The following is a 22518-nucleotide window of genomic DNA, read 5'->3' on the forward strand; positions in this document are numbered from 1 at the left end:
CTCTGTCAGAGGCAAACAGGCAAAGAGCCTGGGTCTGTGCAGACAGAGGTTGACTTCTGTGGCACTCCTATGTCCATCTCTTCAACAAGTACAAACTGTACCCTTACTATACGGCAGGCACCAGGCTACAGGCATTACAAAGGCAATAACAATCTCTGCCTCAAGCAAGTAACAGGCTAGTGGGAGACTGGACAAGTAAACTGATCATTAGAATCATGGATACATTCCAACCTGCAAATAGTTCCTCAAGTACTTGATGAGATCCTGCATCCTATTTCCATCTCGTATTTACCCAACTCAGGGTATAACAGCTACTTGCATTAAAAATGTCTTTCTTCAGGAATAGCTGAGGTTTAGATAAATCTTTGTAACTGTGAAAAAGCCTGAAGTCCTTCAGTTCTAACTCTTTGAGGAGGCTGTACCAGAACCGCACAACACTGCTATCGCTGCCACTGATCTCGAACCCAGGCCAGTGGAGATGGATCTCAAAAATGAGCTGTCCGATCTGTTCAAGAACATCTTCCAGAATAAGATTTTCCAAAACTTTCCACTCTGCACTTTCCAGATCTGCTTTGAGAATATCAATCTGTAACAAAATGTTGAAATGAGATTAGCAGATTCAATCAACATGGTTAAACAAGCCATCTTGATATTAGGAACATCACTGTGTAACTACCTCCGAAGAAAGAATTTTTCAAATTTTAGATTAGAAGTCTTTTTCAAATGGCCACTTATGAATTTCTAACCTCACTCCACACCAAACATTAATATACAAATAATGGAATGCCAGTCAGAAATCATAATGAATACTCTTACTTTCTGCCCAATGGGAAATGGATGCCCGAAAGGAGATGCTAAAGCATGTGTATCATGAAGCTCCATGCTAATGGCCTCTCCCCAGCAACCTATATGCTGCTCAGAGGAGCCCAGCCATGTTCTGCAGAATGGTGGTCTGCAGAGAGGGACTGATAGAGGGGCTACTGCCTGCAGGGTCCCCCTCACAAACTTTACCTACCTCTAATTTCAGAGTTCACAGGTTAGGCTGTTTTCAGGTTAGAATATTAGACTTGTAAAAAAATAATTTCATGATTTCTTTAAAAGGTATATACCAAAACAGCATTTTTAAAAAATACCATTCTGTTTATTTTATGAATACAAGTTCACATTCCAGTTGAGATGGAATATAGGAAGAAGGGTAGGATGGGAGAGATTTTGCAATTAATTAAGTTATGGGAATCAGCTCCTTTTTGCTGGCTTTGCACAAAATCTATTAAAGTAATAGAACCCCAAATACCCCCAGAAGGTAATGAAAGCTAATGACTTACTGAGGGCTTATATGTACCTGGCACTATTGCTTCATCTTGCAATATCCATTTACTGCTCTCAACAATTCTGCAAGCATGATTCTCTTAGCGTCTCCATTTAGAGTTTAGGAAACCAGACTCAGAGTAACCTATCCCCAGTCACACAGCTGGAGAGGCAGTGGTGAAATCTGTCCATATGGCCCATGTTCTTAACCACTATACGATGCTGACTTCCTCCAAATCACCAAAGGAATAACAGTAACTCTGAGTCCCTAAAAGGCTTTTGGTTTGAAAAATAAAGTTCTATTGGAGAGTGAATAAGGGCCAGTGAGTAGAAGTACCGTTATCAACATCACCAACTTACATTCACAGAGCACTTTCCAGCTTAAAGAATTACTTTCTACATATATAATCTTAGTAAAACAGCCCTATCAGCAGACAAGGATGTGGTAAAAATGACTTTTTGCTGCCAAGAAATGGATTGGGAATGAAAAGAGATAATTAGACCACAGAGAGGAAGGCTAACCGCATTCAGACAAACCAGAATAATGAAGATGGAGAGAATCATTGCAATAGAACAAAGGCTATTGTCTCAAAAGTGACAGCACAACACTAAATAGCTCTTCAAGAAGCTGCTGACTATAGTCACCAACATCCTGCCTATGAAAGTGAAATAAATTTGCCTGTTTAGAAGGATGAGTAAGGACCAAGACCAACCCTGCCCCAGCCTCTCCTCTCTCTCAGCGCATGTCTGTTCGGTAGGTTTCTGAGGTGCAGCTGAGACATGAGGTTCTCAGTGCAATGGTAACATTCCCTGTGTGATTTCAGAGTTGAGTGGAGAAGAAACACAAAATTTAGACATAATTGCTCTAAGCAAGTTGTCTTTGCCCAATATCTCGAGTCCCTGACGGAGATGCTTTCACTCTCTTGCCTTGGATAGCACCTCCTGGTCCATCAGGGCAAGAGCGATGCTGATAAAAACCCCAAGAATCCCAAGAGGCCTTAGAAAAGGCTAAATATCTATAAACTAGCTGGTTGGTTCGACGGTTCTAAAATCAAAGAGAAAAAGTTAAAAAAAAAACAAACACACCTACAACAACTTTCTTTTCTGAAAGGAATGGAGCGAAGGCAGGTTGCCTGCAAGCATGCACAAGGCTAAAATTATTCTTGTCAATTGGACTTCATAGAATTAATTCATTCTCTTCTCATCTCTGCTGACTGGGCATTGCCTTGGCTTTGTTTAGTCTTTGAAATTTTAAACAGAATATCCCTGAATTGGGGTAATTAAGCTGCCAAAAGAAAAATTTAATCAAAACCACCAAGTTTTCTAGTTGGTACAGAAAAGAACCAAAACACCAAGTCACATTTGTTGTGTCAATTCACATAGCCAAGAATCTCTTAGATTCCTTACAGATTTATTTTTTACCATGGTTTTCTGTGAGTTTGCATATTTTGAATTTGATCAACAAATCAAAGCATTAAAGGGACAGGGTAATGTTAATCAGCCTAAAACTGACCTAAAAACTCTAATGGTGAAATATGGAACAATACACTTTACAGTGTTTCCCAAACATTTTTTAAATAAACTATTAATCAGAAGTTATAGCAACTAGAAAATAACCAAATTATTTGGCTGTGTCATAGCAAATATTTGCTTCCTTTGGAAATCCAATTTTCATTTACAAAATTCTAACCCACTCTAAAGAGCAGAAAGTAAATTCAAACATGACAACACTCCCAACCTCTTTTGATTCAGTGACAAAAATTCTCTACTTCAATCAGAATTGCACTGGTTGATCTAACTCGGGCAGCTCAGGTGTGGTGTGGCACTGAGGAGCACATATGCTCTCGCCTGCCTGAGAGCACAGGCAGCCAAAATTCTGTGAATAAAACATGGTTTTCTCTTCAGTGTGCCTTTGCTATTTCTTACATTTCAGAATTATCTATTACATAACTATTTTGCAAATGTACTTTCCATTATCACTGCATAATGCACTTAATATTATTCTTATTAGAAGGCACTAAACATTTCTGACTAAAATATGCCAATTTTAAGGTTCTAATATCAGCTTCCAACAATAATGGCACTAAAAATCATGCAAATGATCATATCAGAATAATCGAATGCCAATTCTAATACAGTTAGGTTAAATCAGGTTTCTTGAAAAAACAACTAAATGTTAACTCTCTGTAAACTTTAGAATAACTGAAGACACACTGTTGAGTGGGAGGGCCTTAAAGAAGGTAGATAAAATAACCAATTTGATATAATTTCAGAGGGATCTTCCTATCAAAAATTGTCCCCTTTTTCTTCTTGTGCCTAAAGCACACAAGTCACCTTTCATAGAACTTTTTGAGGAAATGAGAATTTTAACTGGATTAAGATATGAAGCCATCTAAGCAGCTTCTCCATTACAGACACAAGCTTATCCCTGTGTTCATCCACCCAAAACTGCAGAAATGAGAGTAAAGGGAGGAAGTGGTCTCGACGTTTGCATTCGTTTGCTGGGACTACTGTAACACAGCACCACAAACTGTGTAGCTTCAACAACAGAAATGAATTGTCTCACAGTTCTGGAGACTAGACATCCAAATCAGGTGTCCAACAGTGTGGGCTCCTCTGAGAGCTGTAAAGGAGAACTTGTTTGGTGCCTCTCTCCCAGCTCCTGGTGGTCTGCAGGCAGTCTTTGGTGTTCTTGGCTTCTGCATCACTCTGATCTCTGTCTTCATCTTCACATTGTGTTGTCCTTTGTTTGGTGCCTCTCTGCCAGCTCCTGGTGGTCTGCTGGCAGTCTCTGGTGTTCCTTGGCTTCTGCATCATTCTGATCTCTGTCTTCATCTTCACATTGTGTTGTCCCTGTATGTCTGTGTCTAAATTTTCCCTCTTTATTAAAACACTAGTCATATTGAATTAGGGGGCCCATTCTACATCGAATTACCTCATTTAAACTAATTACATGGGCAATGATCCTATTTTCAATTAAGGTCACTTTCTGAGATACTAAGGGTTAGGACTTCAACATAAGAATTAGGGAGTGGAACACAATGCAACTCACAACAGTGTTTGAGGTAGCTATTGCTATGGAGATTTGGCAAGGCAGTATGTGCTCCAGAGACAACTCCCAAGGCTAATGCCAAGGAAAAATGCCCTGTACCAGCAACGCTCTGAGGCAATTATGGACATCATCTTGCCAGTCACCGGCCAACAATGACAGCTCCAATCTTGATAAGTGTCAAACCCAGGGCAGGTCAACAAGTCTCCAAGGCCAATTAAAACCGCCATCATGAAACCTCTGTGCTTCATTCCCTGGTTCCTTCTCGGCCACACAGCAAGGCCCAGCAGGTACAGTTTGTCTTTGGTATCCTCCCATTCTCAAGCCACATCCCTCTCCCTCCTTCTGGAACTCCTTCAGGTATTCGACATCTTCACGCCTACAGCTCCCCACCTAAGCCTTTTCCCCTTCAAGGGTGCTCTCCAACAAGATAGGCAGATTTCATTACATGCTGGCTGGAGCTCAGGAGAACAAAAATGGAAGCTGCAACACCTCTAAAGACCTAGGTCTGGGACTCACTAGCATCACTTCCACTGTATTTTATTGGTCAAAGCAAATCACAAGGCCAGCCTGGATTCAAGGGAAGGTGAAATAGATTCTAGCCCTTGAGGGGAGGAGTGACATATACAGAAAGGATAAGACAAATTGTTCATGGCCATGTTTGCAGGTAATTGACTGCAGTGATTAAAAGCAATATTACTTTATGTGCCAATCTATGAATGAACCACAGTATTACAGTAGACATAAATCTTTCCTGGATATAAGCAACACTCCAGGAAAAATAAATAATAAAGCCTCTATTCATCAGAATATTATTAAAGAAGGGACATTAGCTAAAACATGGCATTTGCTGTTAGATCTGCCTCTCCTAGCAAGTTGACAGAGAACCAAAGATATCCAACGAATTAAGGATGAGCAATAAAAAAAATACTGACAAGGACAAGTAAATATGTGTACGTCTTAGGTATAGTATTAATTTCCTAGGGCCATTATAACCAAATGGCACAGACTGGGTGTCTTTAACAATAGAAGATTATTTTCTCACGGTTCTGGAGACTGGAAGTCCAAGATCAAGGCATCGGCAAGTTGGTTTCTCCTGCGGCCTCCCACTAACTCCCACCTCACATGCTTTTCTACAATATAGACGACCCTCCTCCCATCAAGAGATGGAGGTTGGTGTTCCCTACCCAGGGATAACTTCATAAGGTATAACTTGTGCAGTCATACCAGGCCCTACACTAAGAAGGGCACTTGATTTAATGCTGTTATCCTTGACTTGAAAGGATTTGAGGGTGACTTATTATGTAGCAGTAAATAAGTAGAAGACCAAATACTGTTTGTGAAAATCTTTGTAAAAGTTAAGTTATTTGTATAGTGGCCAATACTATATATCCCAAAGCTGTGATTTTTAGAAATTAATAAATATTTAACCAAAATATTTTCTTATTAAAAAAATACATGGTCATTATTTAAAGCGGGGTGAGCAAGGAGGTAGAAACGGGTAAAGGAGGTCAAATATATGGTGACAGAGGATATTGGACTTTGGGTGGTAAATACACAATGCAATATACAGATGATACATTATAGAATTATACAGTTAAAATCTATATAATTTTATAAACCAATGTCACTACCCAAATCTAATATATTTTTAAAAGATAAAAAGTAAAAACTGTTAAAATTAAAACTACAGATGAGCAAAAACAAAAAAATTAAAATACCCATAATCCGGAGTTGAAAAACATTTAACTCTTGAACACCTGAATTATTTCTTGCCAAACATTTTTCTTTGCCATAAACACACACACACACACACACACACACACACACACACACACACACACACACCCCACATACACATCTCCAAGATTACAGCATGCACAGACATAATTCAAACACACATGTTGCTTATGAAATTAGAATTACACTGTATTTTCAAATCTGCTTTTCGATGTAACAGACCATGAATATCCGAGCAGGCGATTAAATTTTCATCTGAAGTATTCTCTCAAAGTGTCTCTTGGAGCTTTCTTAAGAATGAGACAGAGGTGACTGAGGGCCCCTCAGGAGGGAGGGGGAATGTGGGTGAGGCCCCAAAAGTTACCTGGATTCTCTTTTTTATATATTTAGAATCCTTCACAAATTTTTGCTTGAAAAAGAGCTTTCCTGCTTAAGAAAAAACATTTGAAAGCTTTCATCTATAACTTGTTTTTTAATGACTTATCTTGGTTTAATTTACTTAACCAATTCTCCTTCCGATGGACATTTAGGTTCTTTTTGGATATTATAAACTGATGTGATCAACAACTTGTAGCTAAATGTTTAAGTGTGTTCTATTATTTGCTTAGAATAAGAATACTCCCAGAAGTAGAGTAGCAGGTGCAAAGGATAGACACAATTTATAAAGTTTAATAATTTTACTAACCTATAGCCTCTTCCTGTCTTTGCTCTTGAGAAACAGGACAAACCAAGTTGTGCTAAGGCTGGGAGCCCTGTGCAGATGCACCACAAGAGGCTCCTCACTGTCACCGGCCCAATTAACATCCATTTATTTTCCCACCCCAAAGCCATGTGACACTCTAGGACATTCCCAAACATAGCTATACCTTTAGGTCTGAACGATTCACTAGATGAGACAAAAGCCTTTATGCCACTTAAAGAAAGAAAGAGAAAACAAGACAAATCAATTTTAACTAACTGCGTGTTAAATTGTCTTTATATAACTTTTTATTAAAACATTTTAATAAAAAATGCTTTATCTATTGTTCTAAGTTAAATCTTTAAAAGAATATAGATTCTTTTTCCACCTGAGAAATGTGTATTAAAGCTTAAAACTTGCTATTACCATCAGTTATAAAGCTGATTAACCATTATATTAATCAAAATCCCTGGCTAAGAGCCAAAGCTACATGAGTAACACCAATAAAACATCAATATTAACCATCCAGTTTATCATTCCACTAACACAGAACAAGAGACTTCCCATTCAGGCCATAATTGACTTGCAAACACAGCTGCTTGCCTCAATATCAGCTGTCTGGTTTTGGGTCCAGAATCATGCACTCGATGACATTTATAGACACATCTCACATTTTTAAAAAGATAAATTGCTGAAAAAAGTATGAAAATTGAGTTCTGTAATTGGGCTCATATTTTTGAAATTATTATTTATTTGATCACTCATCTAGTTATTTTGTGAATTTTTAAAATTAGATTATCATCAATTTTCTACCACCCCAACAAATCGAGCTACATTCAGTCTCTATATCCATTACAGTCTGGGTCGATAGTCAATCATAATTTTAAAATAATTGTATCAATACAGCTGCTTCCTGCTTTTCAGTTTAGTTATGAAAAGTCATTTTTGATTATTAAAGTAGTGTCAATCCAGGCTTTTATATATTGTCTGCTTAAAGCAAGATAACATATATCTGTACCTACAAAACTAAAAGCTGCACACATTAGAAAGAGGATCATGTTCTTGTAGAAGAATAGAAGAAATTAATCTATCTTAAATGAACAAAAGGATTAAAAGTCTCTTTAAGAGCCTTAGACTTTACATATACTAAATCAGGCTCAATTATCAGTCAGCTGGCAGAAATGTAACATTACAAGATTTCTGCTAACACCAGGGAAAAGAAGATAAGGCTTTGCCTTGCATATAATGAAAAACATTAAAAGGTCACTTTAAGCTAATGTAGAACCAATTCTGAACTAATAATAAAATAAGTTTTATGAAGTAATCATCTCACAGAAATAACTTCAGCAGGGAGCAATGATACCAGATGAATTTAAAAGACAATAAGGAAAATATTTATAAACAAAGACTTTTTTGCCAGATCTCCAGCCTATTCTAAAGAATCCAACCTGAGCCTGCTGAGCAAGAATTTTCTGGGCTGGGTGAGGTGATGTAATACATAACTTCAGAAACCCAGGTCAGAGACAGATAATGGGTGAGCAGGTGACAAGAAGTCAGCAGTCAGCAGGACTATCAGTGACATGCAACAGCAAGGAATCAAAAGCAGTGCAAATTTAGGCAGGATTGAGGTGGCAGCAAGGGTCCAGGCCAAGGGCAGAGTCAGGTAGGAAGGCAGTGGCAGGACCAAGGACAGTGCCAGGCAGCTGCTTTATTTCTTTATTTCTAGCCCACTTTCCTAAGTAGCTGAAAACCATATGCCTGTTTCTGACCTTAGATCAGAACCCTGTGCCTTAAAGCTACATCAACTGGTTAATTTATCTTTCTAGCCTAATCATATTTATGCAAGCATTCTCAAATATTTCCAGAAAGAGACATAAAACATAGACATATAAACTATTCCTACACGAACAAATGTATAAACAAATAAATGACCAAGTAAATACCCAAATAAAATGTTTTTCAGCCAGATATGTTCTTCAGGTTCAATAGAAGGCCTTAGACATGAGACTGAATCAATTGCAGATCATGATGAGGCCAGCAGTGTGACTTAAGCTATATAAAATATGCCCCAAAATGCAAAAAGCAATTTTAGGAGGACACAAAATAAACTCATTATTTAGTTATATTTTTAATAAACTGAAATATGAGTAAACATATAACACTGTTCTGGTGTGAAATTATGAAAGGATTAGCAGCGAGCGAAGTCCAATGTTAGAAGCCAGAAACGAGAAGAGATGAGGGAAGAGTAAGAGGACTCAGGGTGTGTGCTGTACGTCAGGGTCCCCTTGATGTCTTCCACTTCTAGACCCTGTATTGACTTCTCGGGAAATATGTAACATGGTTTCCACTCATTTGTTGACATGTCTGCTGAGTCCCTTCCCTTACTTGGGCTGTAAGTTCCTTCAGGGTAAGACCTAACTTCTCTTTGAGGGCTCCTGACAGGCAGTCAGTGTAATATCCCATCAGATAATAAGTCCTGTCCATTCTAACTCTGTAATATTGTACACCTGGCTCCTCTTTTCTTTCCCTCCACCTCTAGCACCATGATCATCTTTCTTAAGACCCCACTGATTGAAAGAGAGGAGAGAGGAATCAAAGGTTGGGAGTTAGAAATGAGGGTAGCTATGGATTCCATCATCCCACTCTGCACAAATGGTGTCAGGGTCTGGATTGTCAATACTTTATGAATCCTACACTTTAGCCAAATGCAATTCTTTGCTAGTCCTCAAAATGCCATGAAATGTCCTGCCCTCATTCCTTTATTCATGCTACTTTCTCTGTGGGGGGGACACCAACAATTTCCTCTGGTCACCATCTCTCCTCTCCGCCAGCATACAGAGCACCAAGATTGTCCTTTAAATACAGGCTTAATTTCATTTTCTTTAAGAAATTTGTGTTGTTGAGGTTATTCAAAAATCCTTGTTCAAAAACCCTCAGGAACTAAAGAAGAGAAAATTATCTAAGAAGGAGCTATTTACCATAATTTTGACAAGACTTGGAAATATATGCAAATTGTTTTTTCTTATGGAATATTTCACTAGCATTAAACTGCAAGGCTCCCGTCCCAAACATTTTCTAGTTAAATGATAGTAATACTGGAATAAGAAACTAGATAACATCAAGATATAAGTCTATGTATAACATTCACTTTTTTGTTTTGTCGTGTAGTGTCTAATGCAGTGAATCGCTCGGCTGTAAAAGAATAGGAATGTTTAGGGATATGGAGTTGAGCTGTGCAATTCTATACAATAGTCACTTGCCATGCGTGGCCATTTATTTTTAATTAATTAATTAAAAATCAAATAAAATGAAAATTTCATTTCTTCTGCCACATTTCAAGAGCTCAAGTGCTAGTGGCTACTATACAGGGCAGTGCAGCTGTAGGACATTTCCATCGTCACACAAAGTTCTGCTGGACAGTGCTGCTTCAGATTGTCACATTCATCAGAATCAGCTGGAGGGCTTCTGAAACACAGCTTTTGGTTCAGGAGATCTGGAGGCAGGAACCCAACTGATGGTGATGCTGGGAGTCCAATGACCACACTCTGAGAACCAGTGGACTTGGCTGATGACACTGGGTGAGCTTTCTACGGTGTGTGTGCACAGGAGTCTCAGCCTCAGCACACGTCAGGTCCTCCACCCCTTTTCATGAGCAGATGCAGAAAGTATCTAAACACTGGCAATCTTTGAGAAGGTATATGGTTGTTTTCTAACACCAGCCATTTTCTTAATTGGCATACAGTTAGGTCAGAGTTTCCTAAAGTGTCGGTGAGGTTTGTGTCGGTGAGGTTTGTGTTCCCTGGAACTGTGTGCAAAAATGTGTGTTTATGCTCACGAGTACTTTTCCAAGAACACTGTAGTCACTGAGATCTTGGCTCTGGGGTCAATTGTCTCATCACATGGGCCTGGGTAGGTTGTTTAGCCTTTAAGTAGCTCAGAGGAAAATAGCCGGGCTACCACAGGGCTGTCTTTAGGTTAAAGAAGAAATGCACATAAGGTACTTAACACAGTTATATGCTCCACTGGTGTTAGCTGCTATTATTTTCACCAATTCTCAATGAGGTCTTAATTGGGTCATCCCCCCTCACACCCCAATTAAGATTACCTTGTTTAAGCTAATACTGAAATTTGCCTTCTCTGTACCATAGCAGCTATGTTTTGAGCAATGACTCAGGGGAAGAATTAAAATTTGGTACAAGAAATATATAGAGGTATTTCAAACATGATAGCCAAAAACTATCTCTATACAGAACATTGGCAGATGAAATTGAAAACAGTTCTTCAACTGCATTTCCATCTGACAAGAGGCATGAAAGGTATATACCATGTGCCCTAGACTGGACTATCTATGCACTCCACAAAGGATAATAAGGTATTTATTTTTGAATCCCTAGCTTCTAGCACGCTGCCAGGCACTATCAAAAATAGTTGATAGGTGGATGAGTGGATGGACAGACAAATGGAGAGACAGACAGGGGGACAGATGGATGGGTGAACCAGAAGATGGTTCGATGGACTCCCAAGCTTCCAGGTTATGGGAGATTGGCGCCAGTAGGGACTTTGTAAACATCTGGTCCAACTTCCTCATTTTACAGACAAGGAAAACTGAGGCCTAAAGAGGCTAAACGATTTGCCTCAAACTACTCCTCCTCCTCCTCCTCTTCCTCTTCCTCCTCCTCCCTAAACGATTTGCCTCAAATCACAAATTTAATAATTTGTAGCAGATATTCTACATCTCTTACATCACTTCCATGCTCTGAGTCTTAGATACACACACACACATACACAGAGCTTTGAGGCAAGTCTACAAGTCTAAGCTTCATTCTCCTTGAAACTTAAAGACTAGCAAAGGGTTCCGTTTAAGGACTGCTACAATACTTGAGAAAGAAACGTGATTCCTTTCTTTTTCCAATATCCCTCTATTCCAAGAATTTCTTTGTACCACAAGTATCCAGAAAAGCACAATCTGGTGTTTTCTAAATTTACTTCTGATCAATACCACTCACCACTAAGCACATTAAAACAAATTCAGATCCTATAAAATGCTTTGCTTTTAATAGAGAAAAATAGCAACATATACTACTATTTAGTTTAAAGGCAAATTTAGCATGGCAGAGGTGTCACTTGCCCACATATCCATTCTTCCTTCTTTCTCAATACTTAATAAAATCCTGACTATTACTACTACTACTTCTTCTTCTTCTTCTTCTTCTTCTTCTTCTTCTTCTTCTTCTTCTTCTTCTTCTTCTTTCTTCTTCCTCCTCCTCCTCCTCCTCCTCCTCCTTTTTTTTACATGCTTACAGCACTTGGTCATCCTAGGTGGTCTCCCATCCAAGTACTAACCAGGCCAGACCCTACTTAGCTTCCGAGATCAGATGGGATTGGGCTTGTTCGGGGTGGCATGGCCATATACAAAATCCTGATTTCTAACTGATTGAATTGCTGCCCAGATAAAAAAAATATATTTCCTAGTCTTTCTTATGGTCAAGTGGCTATATGTCTAAAATCTGACCAATAAGATATAAGTAAAGTATCATGTAGGATTTCCAGGAAAGTTCCTTTAAAAACTCTACTTAATGCTTCCTCCATCCCTTGGCCTGGAATGAGAATGTGATGGCTGGAGCTGTAGCAACAATACTAGACCACGAGGAGAAGGATTACACTCTAGGGACGGAAGAGAGGAGAGCTAGGTTAGCTTGGATCACTGATGACTTTGGAGTCTGTATACAAGATGTGTACTACTTACCTTTAGACATCTCTTATGTGAAAAAAAGAAAATGTTTCTATTGTTAAATCCACTATAATTTTTTCATATGTAACTCAACTTTATTTTAAATACATACAACGGATTCTAGCATTCTTAGCTACTTTATAAAGAGTGGTGTCCGTATTTAAAAAGTTATTCAGAGTTGAAGCCTTCTGTGAAGTAGTGCCAGTGCAACAGACCAGCAACCCACGCCTAGTGGAGGCTTAAGTCTCCTCTTAAAGGTTTACTGCTCTTATTCAGCACTTCCTGAAATGGTAAGCAACTTTCTAATTCTGGGATCCATACCCTTCCTTTATATTCTCTACATATTTCTTTCTTGCCGCCTCCTCCTTTGTCCCAGAACCACAGCAATGCTTTTCCTGCCAGAATTCTCACGACCACCACACTGTACCCTCCCTTCCTCTCTGAGCCCAGAAATTTATAACGCATTCACAAAATGGTGCTGTAAAATCACACTTAGTTCTTTTAGCCTGAAAAAGCTAGGTTTGAGGCATCGCATTAATGAAGTTAGCTCTCTTCTTTATCTATTCTATACATTTGAAATTCTAGTATATACTTAAGAAGCCAGATACTGACATTATTTTGACCATTCAGTGAATCCTACATGTCTGTATATTTTTATTGAAAGCATAGATGCTTCTTGAAGAAGCAAAGCAAAATTCAGTCAGTCCCCAAGCGGAGCAAGAAAATAAAGATATCTTTAGTCTCATATACTCCCATAACAACATTCACTTTAGACAATTTTAAGTTGAATGTGTCAGGTCTTCCATCTAAGAAACAAATGAAACATAATTGGGGCAGATCCTGGCTTTGTGGAGCTTGAAGTTTATTTAATTCAAGAACCTTCCTTAAGAAAAAAAAATACAAAATTATAAAATACAGAATTAAGTAAAATCACTTCTGCTTATAATCAAGACATATGCATAAGTTTCAATCCAAGAGAAAAGAGAAGATTAAGTGAAAGCAAACTATACACAGATGTATGGCTAAAAGCCAGGAAAAAAAGGGGTGGGGGCAATGAAAAGAGTTTAAAAAAAAACCTGCAAGAAAAAAATACAAGCAGTATCAGTTTTGAACCTCCTGTTAAATTTATGTAGCAATTATAATGAGAGAAGAAAAAAACTTTATACACAAAAAGAGCAGTACCGACTACCACATATAGATATCACTCATGCAATACTCAAAGGAATGTACTGGATATTCAAATATAGATGATACCTAAAAACCTCATTCGAGGGAACATATTAAGACAATGACTTATGGAAATAACCATTCATTGGCTCTCAGTGGATATTGCTTAAAGCCGTTAACATTTGCTTCAGATGTGCCATCCTTCAGAACACGATATATTTTTTATCTTGTACCTACTATAATAAAAAAAAAATAGCCAACTTTAATTAAGCACTTGGTATGTGCCCAGCCAAGCAGCATGCTGAGCACTTTACATGCAATGCCCCAATTAATCCCCCCAAAAAACAAATGTTTTATTATCCTTATGTTACAGATGGGAAAACTGAGGCCTAGGTAGGTCACACAGCTTGTGAGAGGTGAAGCCAAAACCAAATCCAAGCAGTTTCCATAGAAACCTGAGATTCAGAGAAGTCAACCAACTAACCCAGGTCACACAGCTATCCAGTCATAGAATCAGGATTCTAACTGGTCTGACTTTAAAACAGGCTTCTTAATACCCTGTTAGACTCTGACGGTATATAAGGGATCCAAGCACAAAATATGACATTGTCAAGGGTTTCTGGATTTTGCAAAACTGACAGACAGGACGAAGGCAAATGTGAAGTATGTATTTAATAAGCCTTGTTGAGCTCCTAGCATGTGCATGGCCCACTTGTTGCCCTTCTCGGGCATGACAGGCAGCAGTCAGGTCTGCCCTCAGACATGACACACACATTTAGCAGTTGTAGCTTATTTTATCATTGAAACTAGTGCCTTCTTCCCTTTGTTCCATGCACTTTTTCTAAAATAATAACATTGTCATTTTTAGTCAGTTCATAGCTTTCCCATAACCAAAAAAACATAATTTGGGGCTGGGACATTTTTTTGCCACTTTATATTTTATAAAGTTTCATGCAAATTAATACGAATATAGAATAAGAAGAAAACCAGCTTTTGCATCTGTGGAGGCTAGAAGAACTGCCACAAGGCCCCAGTTCCTGCTAAAGAAGGGTTTCCTCCCACTAATTCATTCCCTCCACACCAAAAAATGGATTATGTATTCCCTTTAATTCCTAATTTCATGCTCAGGTCCAATTGGAAGGGACCAGGTCTACAGAAACACCGTACTACCCGTTAAATTGTCAAAAAAAAAAATTTATTTGAGCCCTAACATAGAAATAAATACCTCCAGAGGGTAGGGGAGTGGGGGTCGGGGCTAGACAGGGTAAAAGGGGTCAAATATGTGGTAACAGAAGGAAATTTAACTACGGAAGGTGAACACACAGTGTAAACATGTAGATGCCTTACTGCTAAAGTGTACAGATGAAACTTATTGGATTTCATTAACCATTGTCACCATACAAAACTAAATTAATTAATTAAAAAAAAAAAGAAAAAGAAACAAACACCTGACATTCAACCCCACCCCAGTCCTCTCCATTCCCTATTAAGGGGACAACAATTTGGGATGCTGTTTGTTTCTGTTTATAAAAAATAAGACATGGATTTGTTAATAATTGAGAAAGTACAAAAAAGTTACAGAGGAGAATTGAAAAATGTCCAAAATCTCAGTCCCAAGAAGAAACGACTATTAACATTTTTGTTATATTTTTTGCAGTATTTTATCTACCTTAGAAAATAACTGAGATTAAACAGCATATATAATTCTGAAATTGTTTCTAGTGGGTGTTTTTTATTGTTTTTTCACTTTAAAAGTCCATCTGCTTACTACACACGTATGGCTTCCTTATTCTTCAGGCAAAGATCATTTCAACATCTTGACTAGAACATTCTAGAGATGGTTGCAAACAGTCCAGGTTTTTCTTAAGTGTAATTTAGTAGATCATCCTGGGACTTTTTGATCCTATAGTAGTGAAGATGCCCCCACTTAATTTACCCTACATGACAAGTTGAGAGCTGACCTTCTTGAAAAATATGAAATGTAATTATTTTCACGCTAATAAGAATTTAGTGAAAAGTTTGTGGTTTTTTCACGTTTCACAACATGTCTTGACTTATACCTGGCAATCTCTATATTGCACAAGCAGGGAGGATTGCACATTCAAAAGAAAAGAAGGGATACAGTACGTACAAAGGAGTGAAGGAATCATTTAAACATTTATCATGATAAAAGTGTGTAAGAGCCTCCTTCGTTTGACAAAGAGGTGGCAAAAGAAGAGTATATGAAGGAGGAAGAGGGGGGACGTGAGACTCAACTTGTCCTCCAAGTGCTGTGCACCTCGTAGAGGACTTCTGCTGAGATTTCTCCTCTCCAGCTACCCTAAAACCTTTCTTATTCCTCAGTCTGACAACGAGAAAAGTAGAATGGCCGCCCCAACAGAGAGAAAAGATACCGTTACTACTGTGTTCGATATGAATTGACGTGTGGGAGATTTGGCAGACGATTATCTTTGAAAATCGTCCAAACTCATGTACTACTAACTGAATCAAAGAGATCAACACCTATAATGGATTTTTATTTTAAGTCTGTGTGTTGGCCCAGAACAGAGAGAGCGGAGGTGATCATGAAAGTTTTATGAGTTGTCAACCAGAGACTTCATCATCTTGTTTGATTCTAGTGGTAGTTGCTTTCATAATTTTTAAATTGAGGCTCCTAGGATTCTCTATAATCTTATTCATCTTCCTTCTTTTAAAAAAATGGCTGATGCCTGGCAGGCTTCAGCCATAGGCAATGCAGTTTTATTGGAGCTGGTGGAGTTTTCCAGTTTTTGTTTTTGTTTTCCCAGTAGAAACAAAGGGTAGGGTGCAGTTTTCCTAACATGCATACACCACGTACAGTGCTTGGCAATCAGTCCATTGTTTACCTGTCACCACGAACACCTTTCCTAAAGTGGATGCTCTATATTTCAGGGGGTGGGTGATGTCAGCCAGATATTTTTTCAGACACTAAGAATTGCACTGAATCATGCTAAATAGAATGCTAACCTTTCCCTCACAGATGTAATAACATTTGAACTTCCTGGAAAGCCAAATCTCTTAGAAGACATTATGCTAGCATCCACGGCCATGCTACCCAGAACAAGCCTGATCTCGGAAGCTAAGCAGGGTTGGACCTGGTTAGTACTTGGATGGAAGACCACCTAGAAAGACCAGGTGCTGTAGACGTAAAAAATAAAATAAAATAAAATAAATAAGGGATTGTAAGCTGACAAGTTCCTTGCAATCTGTGAGGTCAACCAAGGGTTGCCTCGCCTAAAAAAAAAAGAAGACATTATGCTAGCAAGTTTAAGTTCCTTCAGTTACTAATAATCTTCATACCAGTGTTTTCCATAAATGTCTAAACAGAGACAAATGTGTTCTAATTGTCTTCTTTTTCATGAGGGAGAAAAAGCAGCAACATCTTGCTTCTGAAGTGAGTTGCCAAATTTGATTGAATTCCTTAGTAACTGAATGCTTAACTAATGAATTCGTGCTGAAAACAGCTTCTTAATATCTTTAGTTAAGAGCATACATTTTCAGTTTGTTGTTTCCAAAAAACCGAGTGTAGTGAACTAGATGATTTCAATTGTGAGTTTCTCAATCTATGTGTTGGAAATTGTCACCCAGACGCACATTTGAACTTGAAAAAACAGTTTCCAAGGAAGGATCATCAAGAGAGTCCATAGTGTATGTGAAACATCTATATAGTCTACATATATTTTTTAAAAATCAGTTCTCAGTTATCTATCTATGGGGTAATTTCTAAAACCCATTCAAAAGCAATTATAAGTGCACAGTTCATAGCTAAATATCAAATTTTATTTTGAGTTATCTAAAATTTGGATTAACTAGATCCCTGGAGGAAAATAATAAGTTGCTGATAGTGCAAAAACAGCTTTCATTGTTTGTGGGGAATGTGGCATATTTCTGTTTTCTTCATAGACAAAAACCCAGTTCAAATTTTTTATAACAAGCCCCAGAGGAACTTTAAAAGGTTTTAGTAATAAGTATTTCTTTTTAAAATGAATTATTAAATAGAGCTCTAAAATGTTTGATGGCATAGCTTTCATTTGATTCCACTGAGATTTGATTTTTTTTTCAAAAATAAACTTGTTTTATTAAAAAATTGGTTGTAAAAATGCAACAGAAATAAACGTATAAAACAAAAAGTAGAAGTCCCTTATTTTTACCCGCATGTTAAATTTTGGTAGAGCTTGATATGATAGATATGATAGCTATTGCTAAAATGCCAAGGCTGACTAATGTCACCTTCACCAACACTGGCTCTTATCAATCTTTTTAATGCTTGCTCACCCAATATTTCTAATGAACTACGTCTACTCTCAAGAGATCTTGGCATTGAATCATCTGCCTCCCACAATGTTTCCAGAATTATCTACCAAATGTAAAACCTAATTAGTTAGGCCCCTTGTTTGAAGGCCTCTGCTGGCTCCCTGCAGATAACAAAATGAAATCCAAACTCCCTTAGAAAGCTCACCAGGCCCCTCCCAGCCTGGTCCTCTCCTCCCCTTTTTGCTTCATGATCCTACTCTATCCACAAATCACCTTTTGTGCCAGCCGCTCTGAATTTTTTTTACCCTTTTTGGAATTTATGACTCTTTCTCACATCTATGCCCTTGCATTTACTATTTCCCTTCTATCTCTAATAGAATCTCATTCAACTTCTAAGAGCCAGACAAAATATCTCTTCTGTGCTACTTCCCTGAGCCCCAATGAAAAAAGAGCTACTACTCTCCTGCATTTCTTATGCTAGTACTTACTACATTCCTATATAATTTTTATACAAATGTTTGTCTGCCCCTATAGATTGTGATGTTTTTGAGAGCGAAGACCCACATCACTATTTCCTTGTCATTGGCTGAGTTCTTGATGTATAGGAGGTCCTCAGAAAGGGTCTACTGAATACCTAAAGAGTATTTAATAGCATTCAGCAAAAGCGAACAACAACAAAAATCCAATCTCTCGTCTTCGTCTATATTTGAAATATCTGAGAGTCGTTAGTATATAAGAAACATTAAAAACCTGGCTGAGCTGTACAAGGAAAGCAGGCCATGAAACTCTGTGGGTGGGCACCTCCACAGCCTCAACCCAAACGGCAAAGAAGGCAAACCATACCCAAGAGTTTCTCCTTTCCACTTTCCTTCTGCCTTCTCTCTCACCTCCCATGACTTTACACTCACAGTAGTCAGTCTCAGATGCCCTCTGGCTGACCAAAGCTCCTTATTATAGGATGTATACTGAGCCATACACAAAATTTTTCCCTTTTCCACCTCAGCGAACTTCCATTCCCTCAGCCAAGTATCATGAGACACCTGCCTAAGAAACAAACAAGATTATATAACTTAAGTAGTTGATGCTCAGGTCAAGAATAAGCTCAGTCTTCCAGAGAGAAATATTTTTTAAATATTAGCTAATTAGCTCAAATGAATCTAACCAGCAGGATATACTAAAGAGTTATTTTCATTGGAAGGCCTTCCAGAAACCCCCGTGGACTTCCTGAATCAGTATATACCACCAGCCCCAAGATGGAAGAGAGAGTGTCAGCAACCAGTTCCCCCATTTCTGAAATGTTCCCCACACCTGGCACGCCTGCAGGATCTTCCCATTGTGCCTTCCTTAGAGAGGCGGTGTTCAGAAGATCACAGTTGCTCAGGGGATACACTTTTGGACTAGTGAAAAGAGTTAAAAAAATAAATAGAATTAGGGCAAGGAGAGCAAGGAGAAAAAGATTTAAGAGAGGTGTCAATATTGGGGCAACCACATAGGAGATACAACGCCTAAATAGCTGGCCCTGGGAACTCGTACAAAAAGCCTACTGAAAGAATCAGAAATGCACCCTCCCACCATTTTCTTTCTATTTAAAATGTTTTTCCCCTGAAGAAGCTGAGATTCCTATATTAGCTTAAAAAAAAAAAATTACAGAAGATTGAGTGAATCCGAAAACCCCAGAGCACTTTTCTTCCTGAAATTATGGAAGCCTACTGAGGAGCTGAAAATGTCTCTGCTCCACCCTCGCTTCTCATGATATCAGTTTCTATCCCCAATTTGATCTTATTTCCAGGATGGTCATTCCTCTTATAGCCACACATGCTGAGATCAAAGGATAGAGAAGCTGTTACATACAAGACTAATGTTATAGAGAGAAGAGTTGGAAAGAGCTCAAACTTCGTTATATAAAAAAATAATTTCAAGGGATAAAAACCATTTTCAGAGGAAGCCAAAAGCAAAAATAGTAGCAACTTTAAACTTCATTTTAGGAGCTTGAGGGATGTTATAGCCCTCCACGTGGTTGCCTAGGGAACAAGATTCCTTTATCCTTTGCTGTCCAATAATTTCTTAGAAATTGCTACTCCATATTATATTTATGATTGTTAAATTCTCTAAATGGAAAAGCCCCTCAAAAATTCACTCTAAATGGAAAATCCCCTCAAAGATGCACCTTAAGTTATAGTTTTGAGATCTTTGTCAGGAAAATGTTATAGAAAGCTAAAGCTCCTTTAATATCTCTTGCTGTCCTGATACATTAACATTCTCCTACTTAAATAAGAGATGTTTTTATCCATAATATCTTATCTTCATTTTGATTACTGAATGTGGAGACTTCTTATAAATAAATGAATTCGTCTTGATTAAGCATGCTTATCTCAGTATGTCAAAAAATACAAATAGAAATATTCTATTCTGGACTAAGCCATGCAAAATTATTCTGACTTTCTCCTAAGTGTTAATAAAAGAACATTCTTGATAACAAAATATGTAAGAAGCAAAAATAATATATTTGGCTTTCCGTACATGATACATTTTCTTCAACTTTTCCCTGCTATAGGTCCAATCTTGAGTAAGAAAAGTTAGGGTAACTATCATGGGGAGGTTTATTAAAAGTGCCATCAATGACATTAGCATGTTTGTTTTATATAAAAACAATACTGCTGGCCAAATCCCTATCCTTTCTACTTCCTGTAATTCAGTCAGGCCAAAGTAATTATTTCACTGAATGCGCTGAGTCTTTCATTTCTGGCTCCCTTGTGTTGTTAAATGAATAAAGGGCATTCTGAGAGCTGACTCTCCAGTGAGTAGGATATTCCTTCTGGTTATGTTCCTTGCTAATGCTTTTAGCTTCTCTACACATTATCATTTTTTACAAGGAAGCTAGATGAGGCTAAACTTCATCTTTTCATTTCCTCTTTGAAACAGATTGTGCTACAATCTAGATCAGGGGAAGAAACTGAGACTAATGGCTACAGAGGGGATAATATGTGATTTAGTGAGTTCGATTTTCCATGAAATTTTAAGATCCTGGCTGTCCTGCTCCTGAGACCAGAGACTTTGTACCTCAAATACATATTCTCTGAGATGATAGCCATCAGCTGAACACCAAAATCTCAATTAACCAGAACTTAATCACAGAAGAAATATTCCTACTTGTCATAAAGCACTGTCTTGGGCACTGTGGGGCTTTAAAATATGCCCAAATAATTTTTCTGCAGATTAATTTTAAGAGAGTTGACTAATAAAAGAACAGATTTATATGAGAAATCTTTTTTTACATGAAAAAATTTCCAGGGAAAGTCCTAAGGTAAGTTCATTCCCAGTACTATCTTCTACAACTAATCACTGCAGTATAGGAGTGAAATTCAGAATGACTTTACAGGATTGTCAAATATCTCACTTTGCTCACTCTATTAAGTAGGGCGTATTAATGGCTATTTTAGGCTCCTGGGGAACACTGGGTGGAGGTGTTGGATAAATGGTAAAAACAAAGTTAACATAATCTTATCAATTTTAGGTTTTAAATTAGTAATGTACATTTTTGTCTTTTTTGAGAATATTCAACTTTGCTGTCAAAAATGAGAAATCAAATGGGATAGGTAAAACTTGTAGGATGTGTTAAGCATAGATAAGTAATTTATGAGACATTAGGCACAAATAAGTAGTCCATTCAAGTACCGAACATACAAAGGGATAGAATAGCTAAGTAAACACTAAAATTGTCACTAGACATTAAATATACATGAGGCATGCACGTCACTCAGTATTTATGAGGTCTTAAACTGGCCACCAATTGGTTACATCCATTCTGGCCCCACAGATATTCTGCCAGATAAAACCCATAGCAGCTCACAGACCAACTGGTGAGCTTACAATGGTGGCCAGACATACTTCTCCCTGTGTCTCTCCAACTGAGCATTCTTGCTCCAAACCTCAAATCTGTTCCTCTTAACCACATCAGCAGCAGGGAAGGCTGATGAGAGAGGACAAAAGGGGAGAAGTTGAGAGAAGAGGAAGAGGAAGGAAAGGGAGAGAGGGATGGAGACAGACCAGGATTCATGCTGTGTGCTCCTATCTCTCTTGTACCCAACCTTAAGTACATATACTTTCTCCATCTCTTTCCCCTTACTTCTCACTGTGTGTTTTAAATTGATTCAATAAACCATGTAATTCAAGCATCTTGTGATCCATAACCGATGGGATAGCTTGCCTGACAGTATATATTTGGAGGCTACGTTGCATCAAGGTAATTTCTCACATGACGAGACTCATCAGTGTTTCTTAGGCCTTCATACTGTCAGCTAATTATCTGCCACCAAGGGCCAATAGGAGAAAAATAAATGAGAGGTGACAACCAATTATTAATGGGGAAACCTGAAGTAGTCGATCTTGCTTAGTCCTACAGCCTGGTCACACATGATCTTTGTCGTGACTTTATGGTACATACATATAAATAATCGTGTTTTTTCTGGTAAAATTGTCCCTAAGTAGAATCATTAAATTACAGATACTAGTATTTCATGATGTTCTACAAAGAGTATAGTGGTCTATATACAAGGCTATGATTTCAGGATG

The 22518-nt window shown here is 38.0% G+C and overlaps 1 protein-coding gene and 1 pseudogene across 1 annotated transcript in view; both read right to left on the minus strand.

The window, feature by feature from the left end:
* Nucleotides 1-271: 271 nt before the first annotated feature.
* METTL24 (methyltransferase like 24) overlaps nt 272-22518 on the minus strand; it is a 65265-nt gene continuing 43018 nt past the window's right edge. The window contains exon 5 of the mRNA XM_025042374.1: nt 272-586. Coding sequence (XP_024898142.1) covers nt 272-586 — 315 coding nt within the window. The remainder of the gene's footprint in view (nt 587-22518) is intronic.
* On the minus strand, nt 12071-12189 carry LOC112474382 (annotated as a pseudogene).

Source organism: Pteropus alecto, unplaced genomic scaffold (genome assembly GCF_000325575.1).
Source record: "Pteropus alecto unplaced genomic scaffold, ASM32557v1 scaffold79, whole genome shotgun sequence".
Lineage (NCBI taxonomy): Eukaryota > Metazoa > Chordata > Mammalia > Chiroptera > Pteropodidae > Pteropus > Pteropus alecto.